Source organism: Nicotiana sylvestris, chromosome 2, assembly GCF_000393655.2.
Source record: "Nicotiana sylvestris chromosome 2, ASM39365v2, whole genome shotgun sequence".
Classification (NCBI taxonomy): domain Eukaryota; kingdom Viridiplantae; phylum Streptophyta; class Magnoliopsida; order Solanales; family Solanaceae; genus Nicotiana; species Nicotiana sylvestris.
The window spans coordinates 80,157,646-80,182,149 of NC_091058.1; the positions used below are offsets into that span (position 1 = coordinate 80,157,646).

The 24,504-nt window shown below is 36.0% G+C and overlaps 4 protein-coding genes across 4 annotated transcripts; 1 reads left to right on the plus strand and 3 right to left on the minus strand.

Moving 5' to 3' along the window:
* Positions 1–372: 372 nt before the first annotated feature.
* Positions 373–1,824, minus strand: LOC104250108 (uncharacterized). The gene is made up of 3 exons (XM_009806662.1): positions 1,499–1,824; positions 1,026–1,302; positions 373–906 (listed from the first exon to the last, which is right to left on the minus strand). Exons 1-3 carry the CDS (start codon positions 1,822–1,824, stop codon positions 373–375), a joined length of 1,137 nt encoding a protein of 378 aa, XP_009804964.1.
* A 1,819-nt stretch (positions 1,825–3,643) lies between these two features.
* On the minus strand, positions 3,644–4,213 carry LOC138885128 (uncharacterized). The gene has a single exon (XM_070166030.1). The coding sequence runs from the start codon at positions 4,211–4,213 to the stop codon at positions 3,644–3,646; it is 570 nt and encodes a 189-aa protein (XP_070022131.1).
* A 4,208-nt stretch (positions 4,214–8,421) lies between these two features.
* Positions 8,422–11,720, plus strand: LOC104250106 (V-type proton ATPase 16 kDa proteolipid subunit). Its single transcript, XM_009806659.2, has 3 exons — positions 8,422–8,641; positions 8,727–9,012; positions 11,255–11,720. The coding sequence occupies exons 1-3, from the start codon at positions 8,563–8,565 to the stop codon at positions 11,385–11,387; spliced, it is 498 nt and encodes a 165-aa protein (XP_009804961.1). The 5' UTR covers positions 8,422–8,562; the 3' UTR covers positions 11,388–11,720.
* A 6,423-nt stretch (positions 11,721–18,143) lies between these two features.
* On the minus strand, positions 18,144–22,123 carry LOC104250105 (probable LRR receptor-like serine/threonine-protein kinase At4g36180). The gene has a single exon (XM_009806658.2). It carries the CDS (start codon positions 21,924–21,926, stop codon positions 18,543–18,545), a length of 3,384 nt encoding a protein of 1,127 aa, XP_009804960.1. The 5' UTR covers positions 21,927–22,123; the 3' UTR covers positions 18,144–18,542.
* Positions 22,124–24,504: the final 2,381 nt, after the last annotated feature.

The window sequence follows — 24,504 nt, forward strand, 5'->3', positions numbered from 1 at the left end:
AACTTGTAACTGTAAGTTCAGGACCAAGTATCCTTAACTTTTGAGCTTGTTAGTCTAAGTGGTCCTTAACTTTTGGGCTTCTTAGCCTAAGTTCTGGACCTATTGTCCTTAACTTTTGAGCTTGTTAGTCTAAGTTCAGGACTTCAGAACCTATTGTCCTTAACTTTTGAACTTGTAATTGTAAGTTAAGGACCTAATTTTTTGTATGTAAAGTTCCCCAGACAGATGTCTGGCTGTTGTATTGCAAAAAAAGATCAGTGGGGGGGACTATACCTTACCTCAGAACCAAATACTACATGGTGATTCCTATCACCCAAAAAGGACAACAGATTATTCTACCAATATACTGCCATACCTATATATACATCATATTCAACTAACAAAAAAATTGTTTTTCTCATATTTTGTTCTCATACTAGGCATTTGCCACTTATCCATAATGAAGGCGCCTTTAGCTTCTTTTGGGAGATGTTCGAAGGATTGGCAAATCAAATTTGTTCTAGAGATGGAGGCTATTTTGGCTAAAACATCAGCAACCTGATTGCCTTCTCTATAACGGTGTTGGACTATTGCATTTGCATGCTGGACCAGACTTGTAATTCTCTCCGTCACTATCTTTAGCTTCATGTTCTTAATTCCATCTTGATTGACCATGATTACTATGATATTTGAGTCAAGATCGAGAATAAAATTAGTGAAACCTAACTGGTTACACCATTTTCCTCCGAACTCAGCAGCTCGAGCTTTAGCCATGTTATGATTGTCACAGTCAATCGACATTGCGAATGCCATGATGAAATTTCCCTCATCGTCTCTGATGATTCCTCCTATACCAGCTTTCCCACTTTCCTTGATGTAACTTCCATCTGTGTTAATTTTGACTTTGCCATGGGGCGGAGGATGCCACTAAACTTGCCTCCATGTTTGGACAGGTTTCAATCTTTCAATTTTGTAGCAAAGACAGTGGTGTGGGGCATCTCCATTTGGCATGAGCTTGGTTACCATGGATTTGAGATTCCTATCACCTGATGTTTCATGACATTATGATGAAATTTCCTTTGTGTGCCATATCTACATGAACTTCTTTGTTTCCAGATTTTCCAGCAAATAAGAGTTGGTGCAGCTTGTAGAACCAGGCCATGGATTTTATTCTTTATTTTTGCATCCCACCAATTATTGAAGATTGCCGCAATAGGTGCATTTGGGTGAATAATACACAAGGGGTTGCCAATATTCTTCCAAATGCGCTTTGCAGCTTCACTTTCCACGAAAACATGTTGCATGGATTTCACCTGTGGGACACTACAACAAGAACATCTCGAAGCAATATTAGTACCAAACTTACTAATCATGTCATTAAAAGGTAATTTTCTTTTCATAATTCTCCAAGTTAGAAAGGACATTTTAAAAGGGATTGCCTGATGCCAAACATTTTTTTAAAAATTATTTTTTTGGTTTTTTATGTCTAATTAAATGCCACGCTGAATTATTTGAGAACTTTCCATCATCCGACAAGGTCCAAATAGGGAAATCATCTTCTGCATCATTACCAATATCAATTCTACAAATAAAATCAGTGATGTGGGAAGGAAGAACCTGGTTTAACCTGTTGATGTCCCATTGCCCATTTGTTAAGAAGTCCTTCACCTGAGTTTTGGCCGATTTCCTGATGCCTTGGACCTGATGAGCAAGTGGACCATCACCCGTCCAATTATCCCACCAGAAGCTTGAGGAGCCATTTTGAATGCTCCATTTGATGCGAAATTCCACCTTTTGCCTGGTCTTTAACATATTTTTCCAACCATGGGAGTCAGCCGAAACCATGGATTTACTTACGGGTGAGATCTTGTGCAGTATTTGGCCCTGAGAAAGGTGGCCCATAGAGAGTTCTGTGTTCTAAACCTCCACCATCTCTTAATACTAAAAGTATCAATAGTATCTTGTATTTTCCTAATTCCAATGCCACCTTCATCTTTGGGAAGACACATATTATGCCAAGAACTCCAATGATATTTGTTTGACCCATCTGTCGACCCCTAAAAGAAGTTTGCAAAATATTTTTCCATGAGAGTAATAGTGCCTTTGGGAGGACTCATGGCAGACAAAGTGTAAGTGGGGAGGGACTGTAATACATGCTTGATAAGTGTGATTTTCCCCCCTGGAGATAGAATTTTACCTTGCTAACCATTGATCCTTTTAACAAACTTCGCTAACATTTCATCAAATAAGACTATGTTTTTCCTTCCATGATAGATTGGACATCCCAGATAATTGAAAGGAAACTTTTTATCCATGAACCCTGATGCTTGCCTAATTCTATTGATCCTAGAGGCAGAGGTATTAGGAGAAGTGATGAAATAACTCTTGTCATTATTGACTTTTTGCCCTGAAGCCTTTTCATATCTCCTGATTTGTTTCTTGATAAGCTTGATGGATTTGTTGTTACCCCCGCAGAATATGTAAGGTGATTGATCTTTGGACCTCTGTTATTCATGTTGAAAGGAGTAAAGTTTTCACAGCTGATGAGATTATTCAAGGACCTGGATAGCACTTCAGCACTAATAATGAACAAAGAAGGAGACAATGGATCTCCCTGTTTCAAGCCATGAGATGAGGTAAAAAAGCCTTTTCTATTGCCATTAATAATAATAGAGTACCAGACTTCATTAACCAGACCCCAAATGATGTCAATCCATTCCTCCGAGAATCCAAATTTCCTCAAAACTGACATGATAAAGCTCCAGGACATTCTATCGTATGCTTTCTCCATGTCCAATTTGATAATAACATTTCCCCCACAGTTTTTATTCTTGATGTTCAGTGTGATCTCCTGTGCTAGCAAAATATTTTCCGTAATGGATCTTCCTTTGACAAACCCACTTTGGTTCTCTGAAATGATTCTATGAAGCATAGGATTTAGCCTTCTCGAAAGAATTTTGGATATGATCTTGGCGGTGAAATTGCTTAGACTGATGGGTCTAAGTTCTGAGAAGTTATTGGGAGATTCTACTTTGGGAAGTAGAACCAGGCAAGTGTGTGAGAAGAACTTGGTTAGTCTCTTTCCATTGAAAATTTCTTGCACGAAGTTAGTGATATCCTCTTTGATTATATCCCAACATTTCTGAAAAAAGATGTGGTTAAAGCCATCTGGACCAGCTGCACTATTAGCTCTCAAAAACAACATCCCTGATTTCCTTTGTGTTAGGTATGGTAGTCAGGGCAATGTTGTCTTCTTCTGTAATAATCCTGGGGATGCATTCCAGTATATCATTATCATTGAATTGATGCTTGATGTTGAATCTTATGTTGAAGTCTCTAATTGCAGCTTTTGCAATGTTATCATCACCTTCCACCCATCTGTCTCTATGATCTTTGATCTTGTGAAGTTGTAGCCTTCTTCTTCTTTCTCTGATTAGGTTGTGGAAATACTTGGTATTTGAATCACCTTCTTCGAACCACTTGATGTTTCTTTTTGTTTAAGAATAGAGTCTTGCATGGTCATCCATTTGATGTATTCGGCTTGCCCTCGATTAAGCTCTTCTCTAGATAGGTCAGTATTATTTTGTAGATCAAGTTGTTCAAGGGCATTCATTTTGGCTTCCCAACGATGAACATGCTCATATACATTTCCAATCTCCTCATTCTACCATTGTGTAAGCCTTTTGCTAAGCTTTTTAAGCTTCTGTTGAAGTATCCACAAGGCATTCCTACTAATATTAGAGTTCCACACATCTTCTACCAGGTTCATGAAGGAAGGTTGCTCCGTCCAGAAATCCAAGAATTTGAAGTACTTAATACTATTGTTGTTTTTGTTATAGCATTTGAGAAGTAAAGGTCTATGATCAGAACCAGTTCTTGGAAGATGCTTGACAACATTATTTTGCATAGTCTGGCACCACAAGTCATTAACAAAGACTCTATCAAGCCTCTTCCAAATTCTTCTTCTAGCTTCCCAATTATTGCACCAAGTGAATTTAGGCCCAACATAACCCAAATCCTTAACTTCACAGTTGTCCATACATGAGCTGAAATCTAAGCTTTTATACATTCTGTGAGGTCGACCACCCTGTTTCTCTGCTGGATCTAGAATAACATTGAAGTCACCTCCAATGCACCACGGGCCATCAATCATCATGTGTGTGTTTTCCAAGCTACACCAAAGGTCTTGTCTTTCATTAGCGTTATATTTTGCATAAACTGCAGTTAGGAACATACTCTTGTCATCCACCCCATTCTGAATTTTGATAGTAATTTATTGATCATCCACAATTATCACACTTGACTGAAAGTTCTCAGACCACATGGGCCAAATTTGCCCATTAGTGTTGGATATACAATGCTTAAGCCTAAGAAATTTAAGGTTCCTTGAGTGCTATGAAATCCACTTTGTTTATGTTGACAAGCTTTTTCAGTCTAGGCATTGCCTTTTTTGTGTTAACTCCTCTAATGTTCCAAAAAATGACACTAATCATGGAACAATGAGGGAAATTAGTTTGATCTACCTCCTTGAGGAGGTGTATTGTCGTTTTGTTTTTTCTTCTTTTCCTTCTTTTTGTTCTGCTTCCTGCGTCTGATCATTGGAGAAAATTCTTCTCCATTGTCATGGTCCTGGCCATTTTGAAGTTGATCTTCTGCTATCCGAACAGTCACAGTGTTTGGCGGTGTGATCTCAAATTGTTATTATGTTTCTTTCCTCATTGAGATAGAGTCATTGTTGCTTTGTTGTTGCACAGGGTTCAGATCTAGTTCAAGACATATTCCAGGCAAATTTTTGATTTCTGAAGGGATGCTGACTGACTCATTGACATATTCTTGCCATTCCAACCCCTTGGTTGTCTTAACCACCACATTACTTGTTTTCAATCCACTTTCCTCATTATCCAAAGGACCTTCCTTCATGTTGTCATTGGTACTCCTTTCATTTCTAATTTCTTCACTGTTAAGCCCCTCAGTAGTTTTTGTTTTGCTGCTGCTAATTTGGAGGCTCTCTTCATTAGGCAATAAAACAGTTTTGTTCTTTGAGCTGCTGAAAATTTTGACACATTTGAATACAACTTTAGACCTCTTTTTTGGAATTTTCTTTTGTCTTCTAACCTTGTTCCTCTTCGTAGTTCTACTCTTAATGCTTTGCTGCTTTGGAAAGTCTTCATTTATGTCTTGATCCTTGGCAGTTCCAATTTGTACCTGGGCAGTGGTCTGATCAGCCTTGGTGTTAGTATCAGACTTGTTAGGAACATGTTTGTTCTGTGTTTTGTTTTGCCCCAGTTTCATCTGGGACTGCTGCGGTTCATTGGAGCTGCCAGCTTCCCCTGTTTCACCCTCGTTATTCATTGTACTCTTTGCCTTAATTTCAGTTTCTTCCCTCTCTTCTTTGTTCAATTCTTCCTCTTGTTCTCTCTTTTCCAGCTCTCTTTTCCTCTCTAAAACTCTGCAATTCATCTTTTGTGACCAAGTTTTCTACAATATTTACAGTATTTAGGAACCCCTTCATATTTAAGTTTTTGTATGAATCCTTTTTGAGGAGCATTCTCGAATACCTGCCCGACATAAACAACATCTAGTTGTTGTTTAAGTAAATCAATCTAAATTCGAACCTTCGCCATGCTAGGTCTAATTTCACCACCTATAGCTAGGTCCATTTCTAATGGAGTTCCGACGACACTGACAACTTGCTTAACATACTACCATGTGTGCATATGAAAGGGGAGACTCATACCGGTGCCACTGAGAGGTCCTCCTCTGGTTTAAAGTCCGGCGACCACCTCTGAAGTCACATTTGTTGTCCCTCTATTTCAACTACTCGTTTGAACCAGACCACATTAAAGTCATCTTCATTTGTAAAATCCAGAAATACATTAAAGTTGTCATAAACCCCAATTTTCACATTACCTTTGATGGAGATTATCTATTTGAATTTTGACCTAATTCGGTCAATTTGGGGCCTAGGTTTAAGGAATCTACCAACAATTGTATGTTTACATTCTTCATCCATGATTCTATAGTAGTATGATGCCTTAAATAAGACATCCGGCATCCCATTGTGAGTCGAGTGATTTGCTATTACAGATGCCCTTGCTTATTGATTTGAGGGTTGAAATTGTTTAGAGGCTGGGATTGTCTCTGCATAGGAGATCTTCTTGTTAGCTATATCAGTGGTTTGTTTTGTAGGTTGGTTTGTAGTGTTTTGGCCACCCAGATGCGCCAGTAGGGCGTCGTCCGATGGGTTCATGCCAGTGGCGTGTGGGCCAACCCGCTGGGAGTTAGCCGTTATCAGACCATTGCTTTAGAGAGAAGTGAGAGAGAAATTTTTAGAGAGAGACTGATGACTATTTCATTAGTACAGTTCAGGACCTATTGTCCTTAACTTTTGAGCTTGTTAGTCTAAGTTTAGGACCAAGTGTCCTTAATTTTTGAGATTCCGATAACCTCCCTACTTCGACGACCCTCCTCCATTTTTTCAGACAACTTGTAGCTCCCACTCTCTCTTCTTCACACTCACCTTTTTAAGCTACATACCTATTTTTCCTCAATCTTTATCCTAACAAGAAAAGTCCTAACGATCAAACATAACAGTAGCAACGTTTTCTTCTTGAGAAAGTAAGACAGTAGCAACATTTTCTTCGGAGGAATCTCATTTGGAGGCCAAATTTGTCTTACGCGAATCACAGTCATGAAAATGAAAGACGATAGCAAGCCTAAAAGTAAGGAAAATCCCATCGATCATAAAAACTTAGAAAGGGTAACATTATCTTTTCATATTAATTTTAATAGACTAGTAGCTACTATTGCTAAGCATTAAAAATGCTGGATAAAAAGTAAATACCACTTTAAAAAGTGGCTACCCCGTACAATTTTTACGAGAAAGGGGGCTGTCACTCCTCTTTTAGAATAGTCCAACACCTATATGACCCCTCCTCGTTTTGCTACTTTCTTCATATGGGTTACCTACGTAGTCCAAATCAAACCATGAAAAACTTTTTCAAAATATAGAAATAAAAGTGTATATTTTACTATACTATGTACATTTCTCTCTCTATATGCAAATTAAAGATAAATTGTCTTTAGTTTGTCAACTAAACAAATTATAACAAAACAAACAAACAAATAAAAAATAATTTAAGTTGGTCGAATATTAGCCTATTGTTTAACCCAAAGTCTAATCCAGCTTATTTTGACATAATCAAGCTTTGGATGGATTAGGTCGTAGACCCACTTATTTATTCAAATTCTCTTATTTTAATCCTTTCAAATTTATCTTAACCTGTTCATTAGACACATTTAAATTTGAGGAATGAAGCTTTGATTTGGAGCCCAATTAAGAATAGTAACCCCCAAATATCAGGGCCATGAACATAGAGCCCATACTATGGCAGCTGCAGAGAAGTTTCGTGCACAACGTGTCCAACGTGGTAGAAATGGCGTGGGGTAGCCACTGTTTAAGCTGGTATTTACTTTTTATCCAGTATTTTTAATGCTTAGCAATAATAGTCACTAGTCTATTAAAAATAATATAAAAAGATCGTGTTACCCTTTCCTCCCCAAACGGAAATACACTGATGCATTCAAAACATAAAGACTTCGTTTTAATTTGCGCTTGTTCACTACTGTTATGATTGACAACGATGCTTTTGGTTTTGAAAACAGCTGCTAATACAAAGATTGCGGATTCTGAGTCAAATAATGATAGTGACGAAAAAGTTCCTTATGATATTGATTCAGAGATAGAAATAGTCTCGCAAAATGTTGAACAGAAAACTCCTTCAGTCACTTCAGATGAAATACAAGTACTTGGTAGCAAGGAAATGTAGTCTTGAAGTCCTAAAGTTAAGTTCAATAGTTAAGGACACAAGTTCAAAAGTTAAGGACAGACAGTTCTTAACTTATAGTTACAAGTTCTAAAGTTAAGGACAGGAAGTCCTTAACTTAAAGTTACAAGTTCAAAAGTTAAGGACAATAGATCCTTAACTTTGATTTTCAAGTTCAAAAGTTAAGGACAGACAGTCCTTAACTTACAGTTACACGTTCAAAATTTAAAGACAAGCAGTCCTTAACTTACAGTTACAAGTTCAAAAGTTAAGTACGCTTGGTCTTGAAGTTTGAGTTCCAAGTTCAAAAGTTAAGGACATGTAGTCTTGAAATCCTGAACTTAGAGTTACAAGTTCAAAAGTTAAAGACATGTAGTCCTGAAGTCCTTAACTTAGAGTTACAGGTTCAAAAGTTAAGGACATGTAGTCCTGAAGTCCTCAACTTAGAATTCCAAGTTCAAAAGTTAAGGACAAGTAGTCCTGAAGTCCTGAAGTTAAGGACATGAGCAGAAGAGTATTTTCGTCCGGACAGTTAAAATTTATTAAAATAATGGCTAAAGACTAAAAATATTTTAAACGGTAACTTAAAAATAAATAAGTGTGATTTGAGAGCGACAGTGCAACAGACCCAGACAAGAAACGAAAGCGAAGCCAAACACAAATACAAGGACACACAAGTAAATATCTCTCACCGATCAGAAAAATTGTCCTCAAAGTTCCGATCGGTCACCGGCGAAATCTCTGATAAACTGAAAAAATGTCATCAACTTTCAGCGGCGATGAAACGGCGCCCTTCTTCGGTTTCCTCGGAGCAGCTGCAGCTCTCGTTTTCTCCTGTAAGCTCCATAACATCCAAAATTTGCATCCATTATTCGATTCAATAAAATAGGAACTAATAAAAAATCATCAATTTCATTGTAGGTATGGGAGCTGCTTATGGAACGGCGAAGAGTGGGGTGGGAGTAGCGTCAATGGGAGTAATGAGGCCAGAGCTTGTGATGAAGTCAATTGTGCCGGTTGTTATGGCTGGAGTGTTAGGTATTTATGGTTTGATTATTGCGGTCATTATCAGTACGGGAATTAACCCTAAGACCAAATCGTATTACCTTTTTGATGGATATGCGCATCTTTCTTCTGGTCTGGCTTGTGGTCTCGCTGGTCTTTCCGCTGGAATGGCTATTGGAATTGTTGGTGATGCTGGTGTTAGGTAATTTCTCAGTCTCCTCGTTCTTTTGTAGACAACTTAATTAGAAAAAATTACTTCTTTTGCACCTGAATGGCTTGAAAATCAATGTTTTCCTAATGTATTTTGTGAAAATTATAGTAAAGTAGTTTTTGCGTCCTAACTGAAATGAATCGCTTTAGGTATTTTCTTAATAACTGGATTTGTCCCATCCAATGTCTTGTAAGAATTGCAAAACTTACATGAATGGCATCTTATTTGACTCTCTAGTGAATTGACCTTGTTACTGGGATGAGGTGTTTATCCTGTTGCATTAGATTCTATTTGTTGTTAATGTTATTGCTTCTTAAGTGCTTGGTTTCTTCTAAAGCTTTGAACTTTGAATGTTAGCTGATTTGTCCTCATTGTTTGGTGAAAGAGAGTATTTGTTCCACGAGAGCTGCATGTCTTTTCTTTTCTTAAAAAAAAAAAAGAAACAAAAAACTTATTGCAAAGATTGTATAAATGCTTTATCATCCAAAAAACTAAGGCAATTTGTGTCGACTAAAACTAGATAGTGCGACGGGGGAAACATCAATCTCTTTTCTTACTATCCATATGTCAAAGGCAGTACACTATTTTCTCTCAAATAAGGACCTCATCGGCTCCACGCATTAGGGTTGTCCATCATCACTCAAGATTGCTAATTTAGGTTCCATATAAAGCGCCAGCAGAACATGTTTTAGGTAATATTTGTAATTTTTCTAAATTATGTGCTTTACTTCAAAGAAGTAAACGCTCCCCTTTCCTTCTCACTTCACTAAAAGCTCCTAAAGTCATGTTGATTTTGAGCTTGTCGCTTTTGAAAATGTTGAGTGTAATCAATAGTAAATTAGTAATAATAGTACCTTCTAAAAAAATTCAATAATAATCGTTGTACTTTAAAAATTATTGCACCAAAGAATTTAGTTGGAACCTTAGTTCCTCCGACACGGCAGTTTAGGTGCCGCACCTGTGTCGACATGACACTAGTGTGAGTGTGGGTATGGGATCCTTACTGTATCTGGTCAACCGATTTTGGGTAATTTGACCGCGACGGACGAAAAAGTTCGAGACGAGATACAATTTGATTCACGAAATCAGAACCAAAACTAGGGTAAATTTGAAGAAAATAGCATACCGTATCTAGGAAATCAATCCTTTAACTTTACAAGCTATACGTAAGTATTCCACAAAAAATTTCGTAGTAATTTAGATATACTTTATATTTTTATTTTTTTGAATTATTTTTAGCTGGATCCCTGCATATCTATACTAGGATCCGTATTCCCGAATCTTAGAATTTACATCTTGAAGGATCCGCACTTGTGTCAGGCACCCACACTCGTGTCCAAGCAACTTAAGACTTGGAACTTCCATTTCAAGCAAAGAATTTTGTGCTCTCTGAATTATTGTTTTTATATATTTTTTTAAAGTGGTTTTTGTTTATTGAATAAACTGCATTTATCAAACTGCAGCATTAATGTTTGTGGTTGAGAGATTAGAAGGATAAACCATGTTACTTTTTTTATATTTCAAATTTTGAAGTGAGAAATCCTAACAGTAGCATAAGATGAACCAACTATTTGAGATAAAATTGACTGTAATCTATCACACTGTGGCGTGCCAAAAAGTAAGTCATTAAATGATACTAAGTGGAGGACCCTTTTATTGCTTTATACACATTTTTAGCAGAATAACAAAACCTATGTTCTATTGCCCTTTCCTTAGGAAGATACTTCTAGTTCACTCTTTTTTTCCACATATGCTAATGTCTTTCCATTAATGAGTTGCAGAGGTTTTTGTTCCCATTAGATTCTAAAATTAGTATAGTTATTTTAATATGGAAACAGAAAGCTGCAGTGTTCATCCTTGATGTGAACCAAAGTTTAATATGACTGTCATCATGAAAGAAGTGTACAAATATATCAGTTTTGACATAGCAAACTTTATTATCACCAGGAAATGCTTATGAAGGTGAGAAATATCCATCTCTATACTGTTTAGTTTCATTCTGAAATAATATCCGTTGGACTTTCCTTCTAGCTGCTTTATATATGTTCTTAATCCTTCTAGTCCCTCCTGTTTATGTGCTTTATATATGTTCTTAGGTGAGAAATGTTTATATGTCCTTCTAGTCCCTCTTGTTGCTTTATCTAAAGTTGCATTATGTTCTTAAGTTTTCTTATATACAAATTTGTATTTATTATCTCTAGGTTCTGTACCCTAACATTATTTTATTTTCCAGAGCAAATGCACAACAACCAAAACTGTTTGTTGGTATGATCCTGATTCTCATCTTTGCTGAGGCATTGGCTTTATATGGACTGATTGTCGGCATCATCCTTTCTTCCCGTGCTGGTCAATCTAGAGCAGAATAGAAATTAATGATTTCCAGGTTCATGATGGAATCATTTTGCATCATTGTGCTGGCAGTTTGGTAACTGATGCTCGTTTAGATGCTTCTTTTCCTTTTCCGTCACACTTTGTAGATTTGGAAGCTGCTTTTTCCCTGCATGCAATCTAGAGAACGTTCTCTTAATTTTTCAGTTGCTATATCTTGCAATAATGAGGAGCATCTTGTTGGTTGAATGCTGATACAGTTGTATATTTTTGTTGGAATGCATTTATAACCTCAGTATATGAAATCCACCTTGATCATTGCTATAACTGCTTGAGCAGTCATGCAAAACTCTGGGCTTTTACTATATTCATATATTGGCTTTTCTTGTGTATGACTTTAACTTTTATCTATTAAAAATGGCAGAATGAGCTGTGAAGTGAAAGAAACTTTACTTATTGCACATAGAGTTTTGATGTAGTGAAGTGGGTCTGTGATGGGGAAGATTATTGATTAGAAATATTACAACCGGAGTTGGGACTGCTTGTGTTATTTTTCTTGCTAATAAAATGTTTTTTCTTTTCATCTCTTCTCTACCTGCTAAGCACATAGATACTATTTCTTTGCAGTACAATAAGGATCATATTTTCTAATGAATTCTGTGAATTAGTAGCGTAATTTTCAAATTTGAGCAGAGAAATTTGCTGCATTGCATGAGTTAAGTTTTGGATAACTGGTGGAGCTCTAAGTGTGAAGATGCATTTTTGTAGTCGCGACACAAAGCATCAAATTGACTTGATATGCACTAGAGGCGTATTTCATTTCTTTAATTTCAGAAATTAGCCAAGAAAAAAGAGGAGTATACTTTCAGAAAGGTGTATTACTTGTGAGCTGCATCACATAAGGCTGAGGATATTTGGGATGAATTTGTTACTTGTATTTCAATGACGAACTTGATTGTGTTCCTTATTTCACTGGGAAAAACGGGCTCGGCAGATATTAGTTATAAGGCTTTAGTGCATGGTAATTGTTGTGAAAGATGCCTGTTTGAACAAGGCATTGTTGTGCGACATCTTTTTGGGAGAACAAATTTTCTATTATGTTAATTAATAGAGATAATTTATGGCTTGTTTAGTACTCGAATTAGTATGTTTTTATGACTAACTGTTATTTCTTTCATTGTTGATCACCTTACTATTTGATTGTTTTTATTCTGCTTTTATATGGCTTCTTGGTACTGTCCTTTGTTTATATTTTCATTAATGTGGTGCTTATACTTTTCTAAACCGAGGGTTTATTGGAAATATCCTTTATATTCTCACAAGGTAGGGGTAAGATTTGCATACACACTACCCTCTCCAGACCCCACGGTGTGGGGTATTACTGGATATGTTATTGGTGGTGTTGTTAGTACTCAAATTAGAATCATGTTTACTTTTGATTGACTAATCAGGTGCTTGGTATTGATAAGGGTCCCTGTTGATATACACGTATTCTCAGTGTTATCTGATGCCAAAGAGAGGTGGTGTTGTTGATATTGAGATTTGAGATTGTTGATCCACCAATTGTTGATATCTGATGCCAAAGAGAGGGTGGCCCGACGAATTTTGTGGGCTAAAGCTAAATTTTATGAGGGACTTTAATTTATTTTTTTTTAATTTGAAATCCATTTTTTAAAATTTTTTTTAGATGCAAAGTTATTAATAATTTTTTATAATTATTTTTTTTCTAATAATTCTTTCTCAATTGACAATATAATTAATTCATTTAACCTCTCTTCAGACATTATTGAACTTAGTTAAGTTTTTATCAATTTTACTTTTGAAAAACTTCTTTTTGCTGAAGTAACGGTAACATGAGTTATTAACATTATTCTATAAGCAATATAAGCATTTTGAAAAGAATCAAATCTTTTTATTTGATTGAGTATATCAATTAAACTGTTATCTTCTAGTTGTACTATTTTTCTTAACACTTTTAATTTATAAAATAAATTTAAACCATCATCAATATCAGATTGGTTATTATGCTTTAAGGAACACTCAAGATTAAGGCAGTATTTTTCTAAATTTCCATCATCTAGTGATCTTAGTTTTTTACGCTAAATAGAAAACAAAAAATATTTTCATATGCTTCGAATTGTTCAAATTTATTTTGAAGTGAAAAAAATTATCTTGTCTACTATGTATAAAAAGTAATTTAACTCTAATGGACTCTTCGAGAGATTTTGAGATTTCAATATCAATATTCTCGTCAAATTATTTTTTTCTTTATATCACACGTATCTTACAAAGTTGGGGTTTGATTTTCATTTCAAATGCAATTTTCTTGGCAAACATCATACTCGTTGCAAATCCTTTTACCCCTTAAGCTTTTAAAATCACAAGTTTTGAAAGTCTTTTTTTTCTCTTTCTTAAACTTCATAGCGAGTCAAACAAACTCATCTAAATTGAAAAATATAAAGTATATAATATATTAGGTGTAACTAAAAATAGGGCCCCACAACAGTTGCTTTACCTGCTTTAGAGTAGGGGCACCCCTGTGATCGACCACCTCTCAAATCTAAATGATGATATTGCTCCTCATAGTTGTGAACTGTGAAGGGTGGGATATAAGTGCAAATTTTGCAATGTAATTTTAGACCCCAGCTATAATTTATTACAAAATTTGTTTAATACAATGAATCAAACATCCGATTTTAGTGTAAAAATTGCACGGGGCGATCAAATCAAAATTGTACGGGATGTCCTATTTGGTCGCCCCCATTTAACCTATACCTATTTTTTTATTTTTTTTAACTTGTACTCACTTTTAAACAACTTCAGCCCCCTTTTGGTGGTGCTATGAAACTTCAGTTCATGTGATGATTGCCATAAGTATGTTTATCAGATTGTTTAAAAATAAATTATAAATAATTATGTAAGTTAGTAGACAATAATTTGTGAATATTTCCACGTTATTATGTTCTTTTCACGTTTATTGTTTCCAAAATTTATGATTTAGATACTGTTGGCAATCGGATTATTTTATAGTAGTAATACACTATGAAAGAATAAGGTGATTATTTATCTAGTATGTTAGAAAACTTTTTCAAAAACTTCAGCTTATATAGTGTTGATGTTTTTACAAATGAACTAAATAACTTTAGCATCTTCTGCTGAAGTTTTTGAAAAAGCTTTATGACAAAACTAATGAATCAAGGACAAAATTTTTTTAGCTTATAGAGTGCTGAAATTTTTATAAATGAACTAAATAACTTCAGCATCTTCTGCTGAAGTTTTTGAAAAAGTTTATCCAGGACAAAAAAAACTTCAGCTTATTTAGTGCTGGAGTTTTTACAAATGAACTAAATAACTTTAGCATCTTCTGTTGAATTTTTTGAAAAAGTTTATCTAGAACAAAAAAATTTCAGCTTATTGTCTTTGCTACTTCAGGCCCGTCTACTAAAATGTTGAAGTTTTGAGTGATTGCTTTTGCTATTTCAGCCCCGTATTCTGAAGCTACGCGAAAAAGTAGGTACGCTTACAATTTCTTTTACAAAGCAGATACAAGTTAAAACATGATCCAAAAACGGGTATAGATGCAAATGCTTAGTCTACCTTTATTAAGTAAAACTTCATAATTTAGGTAAGTAATAAATATTTGATTGTCGTACTGTTATAAGTTGAGGTGTTATGCAATCATTACACCAAAGGGTTACTAATGTGTTTTCGTTAATAAACAGTGATTTTAATGAGTTGGAGCTTTATAACCCGTTTGGCCAAGCTGAAAAAATCAGCTTATTTTGAGAAGTATTTTTTTTTAAAAGTACTTTTGGTGAGAAGCAGTTTGTGTTTGACTAATTAGTTTGAAAAGCATTTCTGAGCAGAGGCGGATGTAGTATATTACCAACGGGTTCAACTGAACCCATAACTTTCGACGCAGAGTAAAAATTTGTAAGTAAAAATTCATTAAAATTGAAAAAATAGTAGATTTCAACCCATAACTTTGAAAATATAATGGGTTCAATACTAAAAACTTTAAAATTGAACCCAAAAAATTTAAATCCTGCATTCGCCTCTGTTTCTGAGCAGCAATTAATGTTTGGCCAAACTTTAAAAAACTGCTTCTAAGTGTATTTTTCTCAAAAGTGCTTCTCAAAAAAGTGCTTTTGGAGAGAAGCTAATTTTTTCTGTTTCTCCAAAACTGCTTCTGCTTCTCCTCAAAAATACTTTTTTTTCTTCCAAAGACTTGGCCAAACACCTCAAGTTTTGGCCAAAAATACTTTTAGCCAAAAAGAAGCTTGACCAAACCGGCTATTAAAGAGGACTGATTTATGTCAATTCCTTGTGCGAGAGCATTTCACACTTCACAAGCTTTAACCCAAGCCTGATATTAGAAGAAATGCATTACGTATTTATAAATTTCTTTCCTTTCAGGCTATATATCCAAAAATTAGTATAATTTGAAGTGTAGGTCGACAGAATTTCCTCTTGTGCCTTAATATTATGCGCTAGTAGGAGTGACAAATGGGCGGGTCGGGTCGAGTATGGTTCTAGTCGAAAACAGATAATGGAAAAACGGATAAATTATCCGACACGAACCATATTTAATACGGATAAAAAATGGGTTAATTGACGGATAATATGAGTAACCATATTATCCATGACTTCTTGCATATGATCACTTTTGGGAGAATTGTTAATCTCCTAACTTGAAGGACCCCCAATTTGAGGCTTTACAAATGTAAAAGTTAGACCCATTGGTTATCCATTTTCTAAATGGATAATATGATTCTTCTCCATATTTGACATGTTTTTAAAAAGTTCATTATCCAACCCATTTTTAATGGATAATATTAGTGGTTAACTGTTTTCTTGTAACCATTTTATCACCCCATGCGCTAGTGAGATCAATATTCACATATTTTATGGGATCACGAATCTAATCGTAGGATCTTCAGTTCAACTCAAATGAATAAATTTTGTACATTTAGAAAAATTAAAGAAAAAAGTTGAAAAATATTGCCCAAATATAAATTAAAAGAAACCGGATGACTTTTTTTTTTTCTTTTCATTTTCATGTGTTTATTATCTTTGTTCGTCATCATTGTTTACACTGGGATACAATTTAGAGAAGCTGAGTGGCATGAAAGACTTAAATGTCTGTATTTAGTAGGTAAAAAAAAAAAAAAAAATCAAAACTGGAAAAATGTGTTCATTTCTCGATTACATTACAGTTTAGTTAGCAAAAACCACCTCAACACTGGTAATGGTTAGATTTGCACTTGGACTTGGTTCCTAACAATGTCCAAAAGCTGTATCATTACCCATGTGGATGTGGTAGTCCTTGCCATAGGAAATCACGGGTGCAGATATATGGTTTATGGGCACTTCCTAACCAGTTATTTTGATTTAGCATTTTTGGATATTCAAACTAGTTTGTAGGCACCTCAATTAATTTTATGGGCTGTTATTTTTTCTCTACTATGTGTTTGAACTTTACATTTTACATTTGAAATGAATAGCTAAGACAATTTATCGTTACCACCGATAATTTCAAATGCACAGTATACAGTGTACGCTAACAAACTGCATGATTATAAGCAAACAAAAAGTGAAACAACCCCCGGAATGTGTCCTCCCTCATCTACTTTTGACGTTTCAATATTTTTCCACAGGCATTACCGACATTTTGACTAATTTTGTTCAACTTTTTGAGAAGTTGCTCATCAACATTTTGGTTAAGCTATTTTTATAAGCTGCTGTGATTAGCATTTCATCCAAAGCAGCACTATTAGTTCAATTTTACTTTTTTGCAACGGTAGTCACCAACTCGTGCACCTCAATTATTCCATCATGCATCTATTACCTTACGCTAGTATTATTGAATAGGTATCGGATAACTCTGGCCTTCAAAAATTAGGCATGTAAGAAAAAATCACCAAATCATATTTTGTCTTGTATCCCATGGTTTTCGTCTATCTACTCGAAACATGAATTATTAACTGGCTACAAAATTATTGCAGTGCATAGCACTCCAAGCATTGAAAAAGATAATGCTGTGGCTCTCCGGTGTCTAAGAAATATAATAACAAATAGATGAAGCCTTTAACGGTCACTGCAGCTGATTATCTTATAAAAATATGATTTAACTCAGATCTTGACCTCGTGTGACCACAAGCATGCTACTATATTTTATTATGGGGAATCATTTCATGTTGCTGGCCTTGTCCACGTCTAGCATGATCTCAATATTTACCAAACTTCCATATCCTGGAATCATAAAAGCTAATAAGGAAGAAATTGTTCACTTGTTATCAAATGAACATGATAAATCATACTCATTAAGCTGCTTTTGTATTGTGAAAACAGAAAAGATAAAAAGAAGAATGGAAAAGACATAAAAACAAATGGTCCAAAAAACACCCCACAAAATGTTTGAAATGGATTATTTAGTGGGTCACCAGCTCAATCATTTTCTTCAAAAGGGTCCATTACATTTACAACCCACAAAATCTCAGATTCCTTTACCTTATGGCATCTCATTTGTCACTTTCCTCCCTTTCATTTTCATTACTTGTTACTCCACAGAAAACAAGTATACAAAGAACAAGCAAGTAACTATTATCCAAGTAGTAATATGTATACTAGTAGTATTCAAATTCCATCAATGCAACTGAATAAAGAAATGTGAATACACGCAGCTTAAGGCATTTAACGGCTACATTTTCAGTACCCCAAGAGATACCTTTTAAGTGACTTACTTGATAGCCACGTGAGAGAACCAGACTGGTATTTGTTCGTCTTTTGGCGGGAGAGCTTGTCCTCTACCCCATTATCCTATTCTTTATTTGCACAACTGTCCAAATCATTGACACAAACACAGTTCCAACATGTTTCTATTTTCCCTTTTTTTCTTTTTTAACTTTGACTTATTACAAGTACTACATTTTGGTCCCCACGCCAAAGGAGAGAAATCCCGGCCGGCACGGTGGGTGTGTTTTAAATACAAATGGCAATGAAGAGAAATACTTGTTTTCCTTTTTCTCATTAAAATATGTTTTTTTTTAAAATGACATGAAATTTGAACTGCTAGTGCTAGCTATTACATGGCATTGCAAATTTACTCTCAAAACTAATAAGGCTAATAAAAAAAGGAAAAGAATTAGAATAAACCTCGGGTTCACGGGTTACAACATGCGGGTTGAGGGAATTCAGGCGGGTGAAGGTTGGCAAGTGGGATCGGCTGAAGACGCGATATCAGGGCCTACACGGCAACCTTCAAGCATGAACACAATGTCGGCCATGCTAGGTCGATCAAGGGGGTCGGGTGCAGTGCAAAGCAAGCCTACTTTAATTCCTAGCAAGAACTCTTCCCATTCTGATGATTCAGGGTCCAGCTCAAGCAATCCTGGCTCTAGTAGTTCTGAAATCTGCCCTCTCTGCAATTGCCTCTTTACCCATTTCACTATGTCCTCATCTTGTGTGAACATTAATGGCCTTTTTCCTGTTAGTAATTCCAGCAATACAATGCCAAAGCTATAAGTATCTGATTCTCTAGTGGTTTCTCCGGTTAATGCTGCTTCTGGGGATATGTAACCTAGCGTACCAACTGAAGTTGATGTGGAGGGCTCAGCTGGTGTGGCTACTACAAGCTTGCCTAGGCCAAAGTCTGAAAGATGGGCTTCAAAGTCTGCATCGAATAGGACATTCTGCGGCTTCACATCTCCGTGAACCATTGAGGATGAGTGAAGGAAAGCCAGGCCCCGAGCAATGCCAAGTGCAATGAGGTGGCGCATTGGCCAGTTGAGGACATGACCATCTTGGTGGGACGCTTCTTGGAGCAATGTTGCAAGATTCCCGTTAGGCATGTAATCATAGACAAGTAGTCTGAGGTCCGGGGGGCCAGCATAATACCCACGAAGAACTGTTAGGTTCCTGTGCTTCACCCTGCCAAGTGACTCCGCCTCTTTTCTGAACATGTTCTCATCAAGTGATGCATCTGGGAGTCGACAAATTGAGAGCACCATTCCATCATTGTAACAGGCCTTGTAGACCACTCCATAACGCGTTCTGCTCAGGACATGTTCCTCGTCAAATTCTCTAGTTGCTTCAATTGTTTCAGCAAGTGTGATTTTGTTATTGAACATAACAAGTTTGGGTCCACCATTCTCGCCACTGCCACGACCAGCACTCGTCCTTGAACTAGCCCTTGCAGGACTATGCTTCTTTTCTCCAGCTGCCTTCTCTTTGAGCTTCCTGCGCCACCTCAAGAGGTTGTAAGTGTAGAAGCAGCAGCATGATAAAAGGAGAAGAGCTCCACTGGCAGCCACTGCAATAAACATAATCAACCTATTCCCACCATTACCAGATGTCTCACATCTTCTATCCAATGGCTCCCCACACAAACCTTGGTTGCCAGCATAGTTCGATGAATCGTTAAAATGGGAGCCCAACATCACTGGAATTTGGCCTACCAAGTGATTGTGTGACACATTGAAACTCATCAAACTCGAGAGCGTGGTAAGATTAGCTGGGATTTCTCCAGTGAAGTTGTTAGCAGAGAGGTCAAGGGTAGTTAAGTTTGATAACCTGGACAGTGACTCTGGTATGTTCCCAGAAAGATCGTTAGAGTCTAGCACGAGCGATGTCAGGGATGAACAATTGGAAATATCTATTGGGACTTCGCCTGTCAAGTTGTTTCTACCCAAATCCAGCACACTCAAGTGGGAGAGACGTCCGATATCAGCAGGTATCTGGCCACTCAATGAATTTGAGTGCAGATTTAACTTCTCCAGAGCAGAGCAGTTACCCAATTCAGGAGGAATAGAACCATTTATGTGGTTGTTAGACAAAGAAAGCACAGCTAATGAGGTCAAGAACCCAAATGTAGATGGTATATGGCCAGAAAAGGAATTTGAAGAAAGATTCAAATATTGCATACCCAATAAGCTACTGAAACCTTCAGGAATATTACCAGACAACTTGTTTTCTTGCAAAGCTATAACTTGTAGATTAGGCAAACCAGCAAGATCAAATGGTATTTCCCCTGACAAATTCTGTCCACTCAAATCAACAACTGCTAACTTATACAAAGTCCCAATGCTAGTAGGAATGTCGCCTGAAAAGCCATTTTTACTCAGATTCAGAACCGATAGTTGCTGAAGATTCCCGATACCAACTGGCATACTTCCAGAAAAGTTGTTTCCACTGAGATTCAATATGCTTAAATTGCTTAAATCCATTAGCACCTCAGGCAAGCTTCCATTGAGACCATTTCTTCCTAAGTTCAGATTTTCAAGAATAGTCAAATTTCCAAAACTAGAAGGAATGGAACCCGAAAATTGATTCCCTCCCAGTGATAAAATCTTCAAGCTTCTAAGTTCACCTAAAAACATAGGAATTTCCCCCGTCATTTGATTGCCTTCAAGATCAAGAACCTTCAAGTTACTGCATTTCGTAATCTCAAACGGAAGTGCACCCCTGAATAAATTATTCCCCATTCTCAGTTCCTCCAATCTCCCCAAATTCCCAATAGCACTAGGGACTTCACCAGAGAACAAATTCCGCGACAAATCCAGGGACGTTAACCCCGAATTGTTCATCAAAATCAAAGGAAATTCACCTTTTATTTGATTATGTTGAAGATCCAAAATTTGCAAGGAACTAAAACAATTAGACTCCTCATGCTTAACGAAATTAGTAAACTCATTAAAGCCCAACTGAACAATCCTAAGGGAAGGAGCATAAATTGAAACATTACAGAACAATGAAGCTGGCAAGGAACCAGAAAGATTATTGTGTGATAAATTTATGACCTGAAGCTTCGGTAAAGCAGCAATAGCCGCCGGAATAACACCTGTAATAGCATTTCCCTCAGCACTCAAGTGAACCAACGATGAACAGTTCGCAATTGCTGAAGGCAATGTACCTTGCAAGTTGTTGTACGCAAGCCAAAGATACTGAAGCTGCTGAAGCCGGCCGAGACTCACCGGAATTTCTCCGGAAAACCGATTGTACGAGAGATTGATGAAAAGTAACTGTGTCACGTCAGACAAATTCCTCGGAATGTCACCTGATAACAAATTCGACGAGAGATCAAAGTACCGTAAGCTCCGAGGAAGCTCACCGGGGAGTTCGCCGGAGAGTTGATTTCCGGCAACATTAAGGATTTGTAAATCGGTAAGATTGAACATTTCCGGCGGGAGTTTACCGGAAAACGCATTGCTCTGTAAGAAAACAGAATGCAAAAGGGTACATTTGGATAAAGAAGCAGGGATAGTTCCGTTAAAGGAGTTGGAACGGAGGCTTAACTTACGCAGCATGCGCAGGTTAGCGATTTGGGGAGTGAGCGGCCCACTGAGTTGCAAATGAGGGAGGCGGAGTTCACTGACTCGAGCATTCACGCAAAAAACGCCGCGCCAATCGCAGGGAGCAGAAGGGGAAGAAGAATCCCAGTCAGTGAGCGCACCGAGTGGGTCGTGAATACTGAGTTTGAAAGAAGTGAGGGCTTGAATTTCTGAAATGGTTTGTGGGTTTCGTTGAGCGGAGCATAATGTGGAGAGAAAAACAAGAAAGAGAAGTAAAAAAGCCGCCATGAAAGAAGAAAGTAAAGAGTATCAGTAGGGAAATGTAGTGGATTTAGTGAAGGTTAAAAGCAGCGTATGATAATGATAAAAAGGGGGAAGTTTCAGACTGGTAATGGCCATATGCTGTTGCAGAAGCAGAGGCCCCTCGCTTACACAGAGAGTGAGAGTGTAAGGAGGAGGTGGAACAACACTTTTCAAAAGAAGGGGCCTAAGGTTACTACTGTGGTTAATATGGGTTGCCACTTTTTAACATTTTATTTATGGGTTGAATTATTAGGCCCTGTTGCTAACTTATTTTCTCTAAAGCAAAAAATATTTTATTTAAATATTAATAATAAGAGGAAAGTCCTTAGTCGTACTGCTACTTTCATGTGTGATGCTCATCTTGACATATTAAATTATGTTGTTTCTTTTTTGTTACCTACTAAATCCACATGCTCTAGATTTGGCTTGAGTTTCGTGCAAGTGTCCCCAAAAGTTGAAAGAGCAAGCTTATTATTTAGTAGCCTGCTTGCACAAGTTTTTTTTTGGCCAAAAATATTTATTTTTTGTCAAAAGTGTTTTTGGCTAAAAATTGAGGTATTTGGCCAACCTTTTAGAAGGAAATAAATATTTTTGAGGAGAAGTAGAGGTAGTTTTGGAGAATCAGAAAAAAGTAGTTGTTTTTCAAAATCACTTTTTTGAGAAGTACTTTTGACAAAAATACACTTAGAAGTAGTTTTCAAAAGTTTAGTCAAACTCTAATTACTGCTTAAAAGTGTTTTTCAAATTAAATAAATTGCTTATAACCAAAAATATTTTTTAAAAAGTATTTCTCAAAATAAGCGGATTTTAGAAGTGTGGTATAGATTTGGGAAAAGAAGAAAGGCGCGAGTTTTCAACTAAGCATTTGTGCGAGTCTAGTTTTGCTTTCTGAAGGCTTCTCATTGTTTAGTTTCATACTTTAAACACTGTTCGGTTACCTTATTGAATTGATTTGTCAACTTTGGGAATTTCATGAGAAATAAATCAGCGTTTGAATTTGTTAACTTTGCTTTTTGGTTTAGTTAAATACAAAACGGCTTAGGAGTATTACTTTTTGAATTGCAGCTATTTTAGGTTAAAAAAGAATTTTTATTTGCTTTGGAAATCGAAGTTTATTTTTCCGTTCAAATAACTTTCTCGAGCCAAATATGAAGTTCACTATATTAGAATACATTTTCACTTTTATCAATTTTAGCAAATCAAGAGAAAAGACAATTTTTTTTCTTGTTTTATCCTTATTATTAATTATTTATTTTCCAAATTATTTTTCAATACATTTTAAAATGATATCATTATTACGAGTAAAATTACAAAATACATACTCATTCCGGTCCACTTTACGTGATTTTTTGCCTTTTTTTTATTTAACTTCTTCTTTTAAAGTTGTCCTTGGAGTAAAAAGCCCAAGAATAATTTGTTATATTTTTAATGAACAAATTAATGTTAATATGATCAATTTCATTGTTAATTAATACTAAAAGATAAATTTCTTAATAAATGCAAAGTTAAAAATGAACAACTAAAATTAATCAGTGAGGTAGTAGTTACTTACTCTTAAACCTACCGTGCTAGAAAACTAAATCCTTGTGGCAAATGCCGCAAATCATTCAAATTTGATCCCAAAATAGTCCAAATAATTAAAAGTTGCCGAAAGTATGAATTGATAGCATTAAATTGAAAAGTGAAGTGAGTTATTCATAAAAGGAAAACAAATAAAAGAAAATGCTAGGCAGTGGTATTTTATCACAAGGATGCACAGTAACCCCTTTATAGCTGTAATTGTTAATGCATATAATATAATGGCACATAAATTGTAATAAAGGCGAATATAATAATTGGGCGAGGCAAGTATATTAATTTACTACTAGTACCTGCAATTAACTCAAATTAACTTTTGTACAACATTAATTACAATAAAAGTGGGTGGATCCTGGTCAGTGGTGAGCTCCTGTATTCTTAAAGATGTGTTAAATCCCAGATTAATGCTGCCCTAAGCCTGGTACAGTTAAAAATTTGTCAGTTATTTAAACTTTTTATCCCCAGATTAGCTTTTGTACTTTGACTTTCTTTTGAAATGTGAGCTAGTCAAATGGAGGTGGGGAAAAAAAAGCAGACAAAAATCTCTACTCAGGGATTTTGTTTTGAATTCTCAGTGGGATAGTTTATGTAAATTGTGTAGAACATATTCAAACTCAAACATGGGTACTGTAGAAGTTTTATCAAGGCAAATTTCTACTTTGTTGACTCTTGGTTTGGGAACTTTGTATTGCATTCTGAGTTGGTAGGACCACAAAAACCTATCACCTCAAGAGGTAAGAAAAAAAGGAAGATGGAATTCTTTTTGTTTTAAAATTGCAATTATGAGACTGCATGTGTTTTTTATTTTATTTTTTATCTCTTCCTAAAAATTATAGACATGTAATAGGCTGATAGCCAGCAACATTTAGGTCTAATTTTCCCTTCTTATTGGGTATTTCTTTAAGAGCTTATAACGTGTCATAAATTTAAAGCAGCTAAGAATGAAAAGTTGCATTCACCTGATCACAGAAATAAAGTTCAGCCC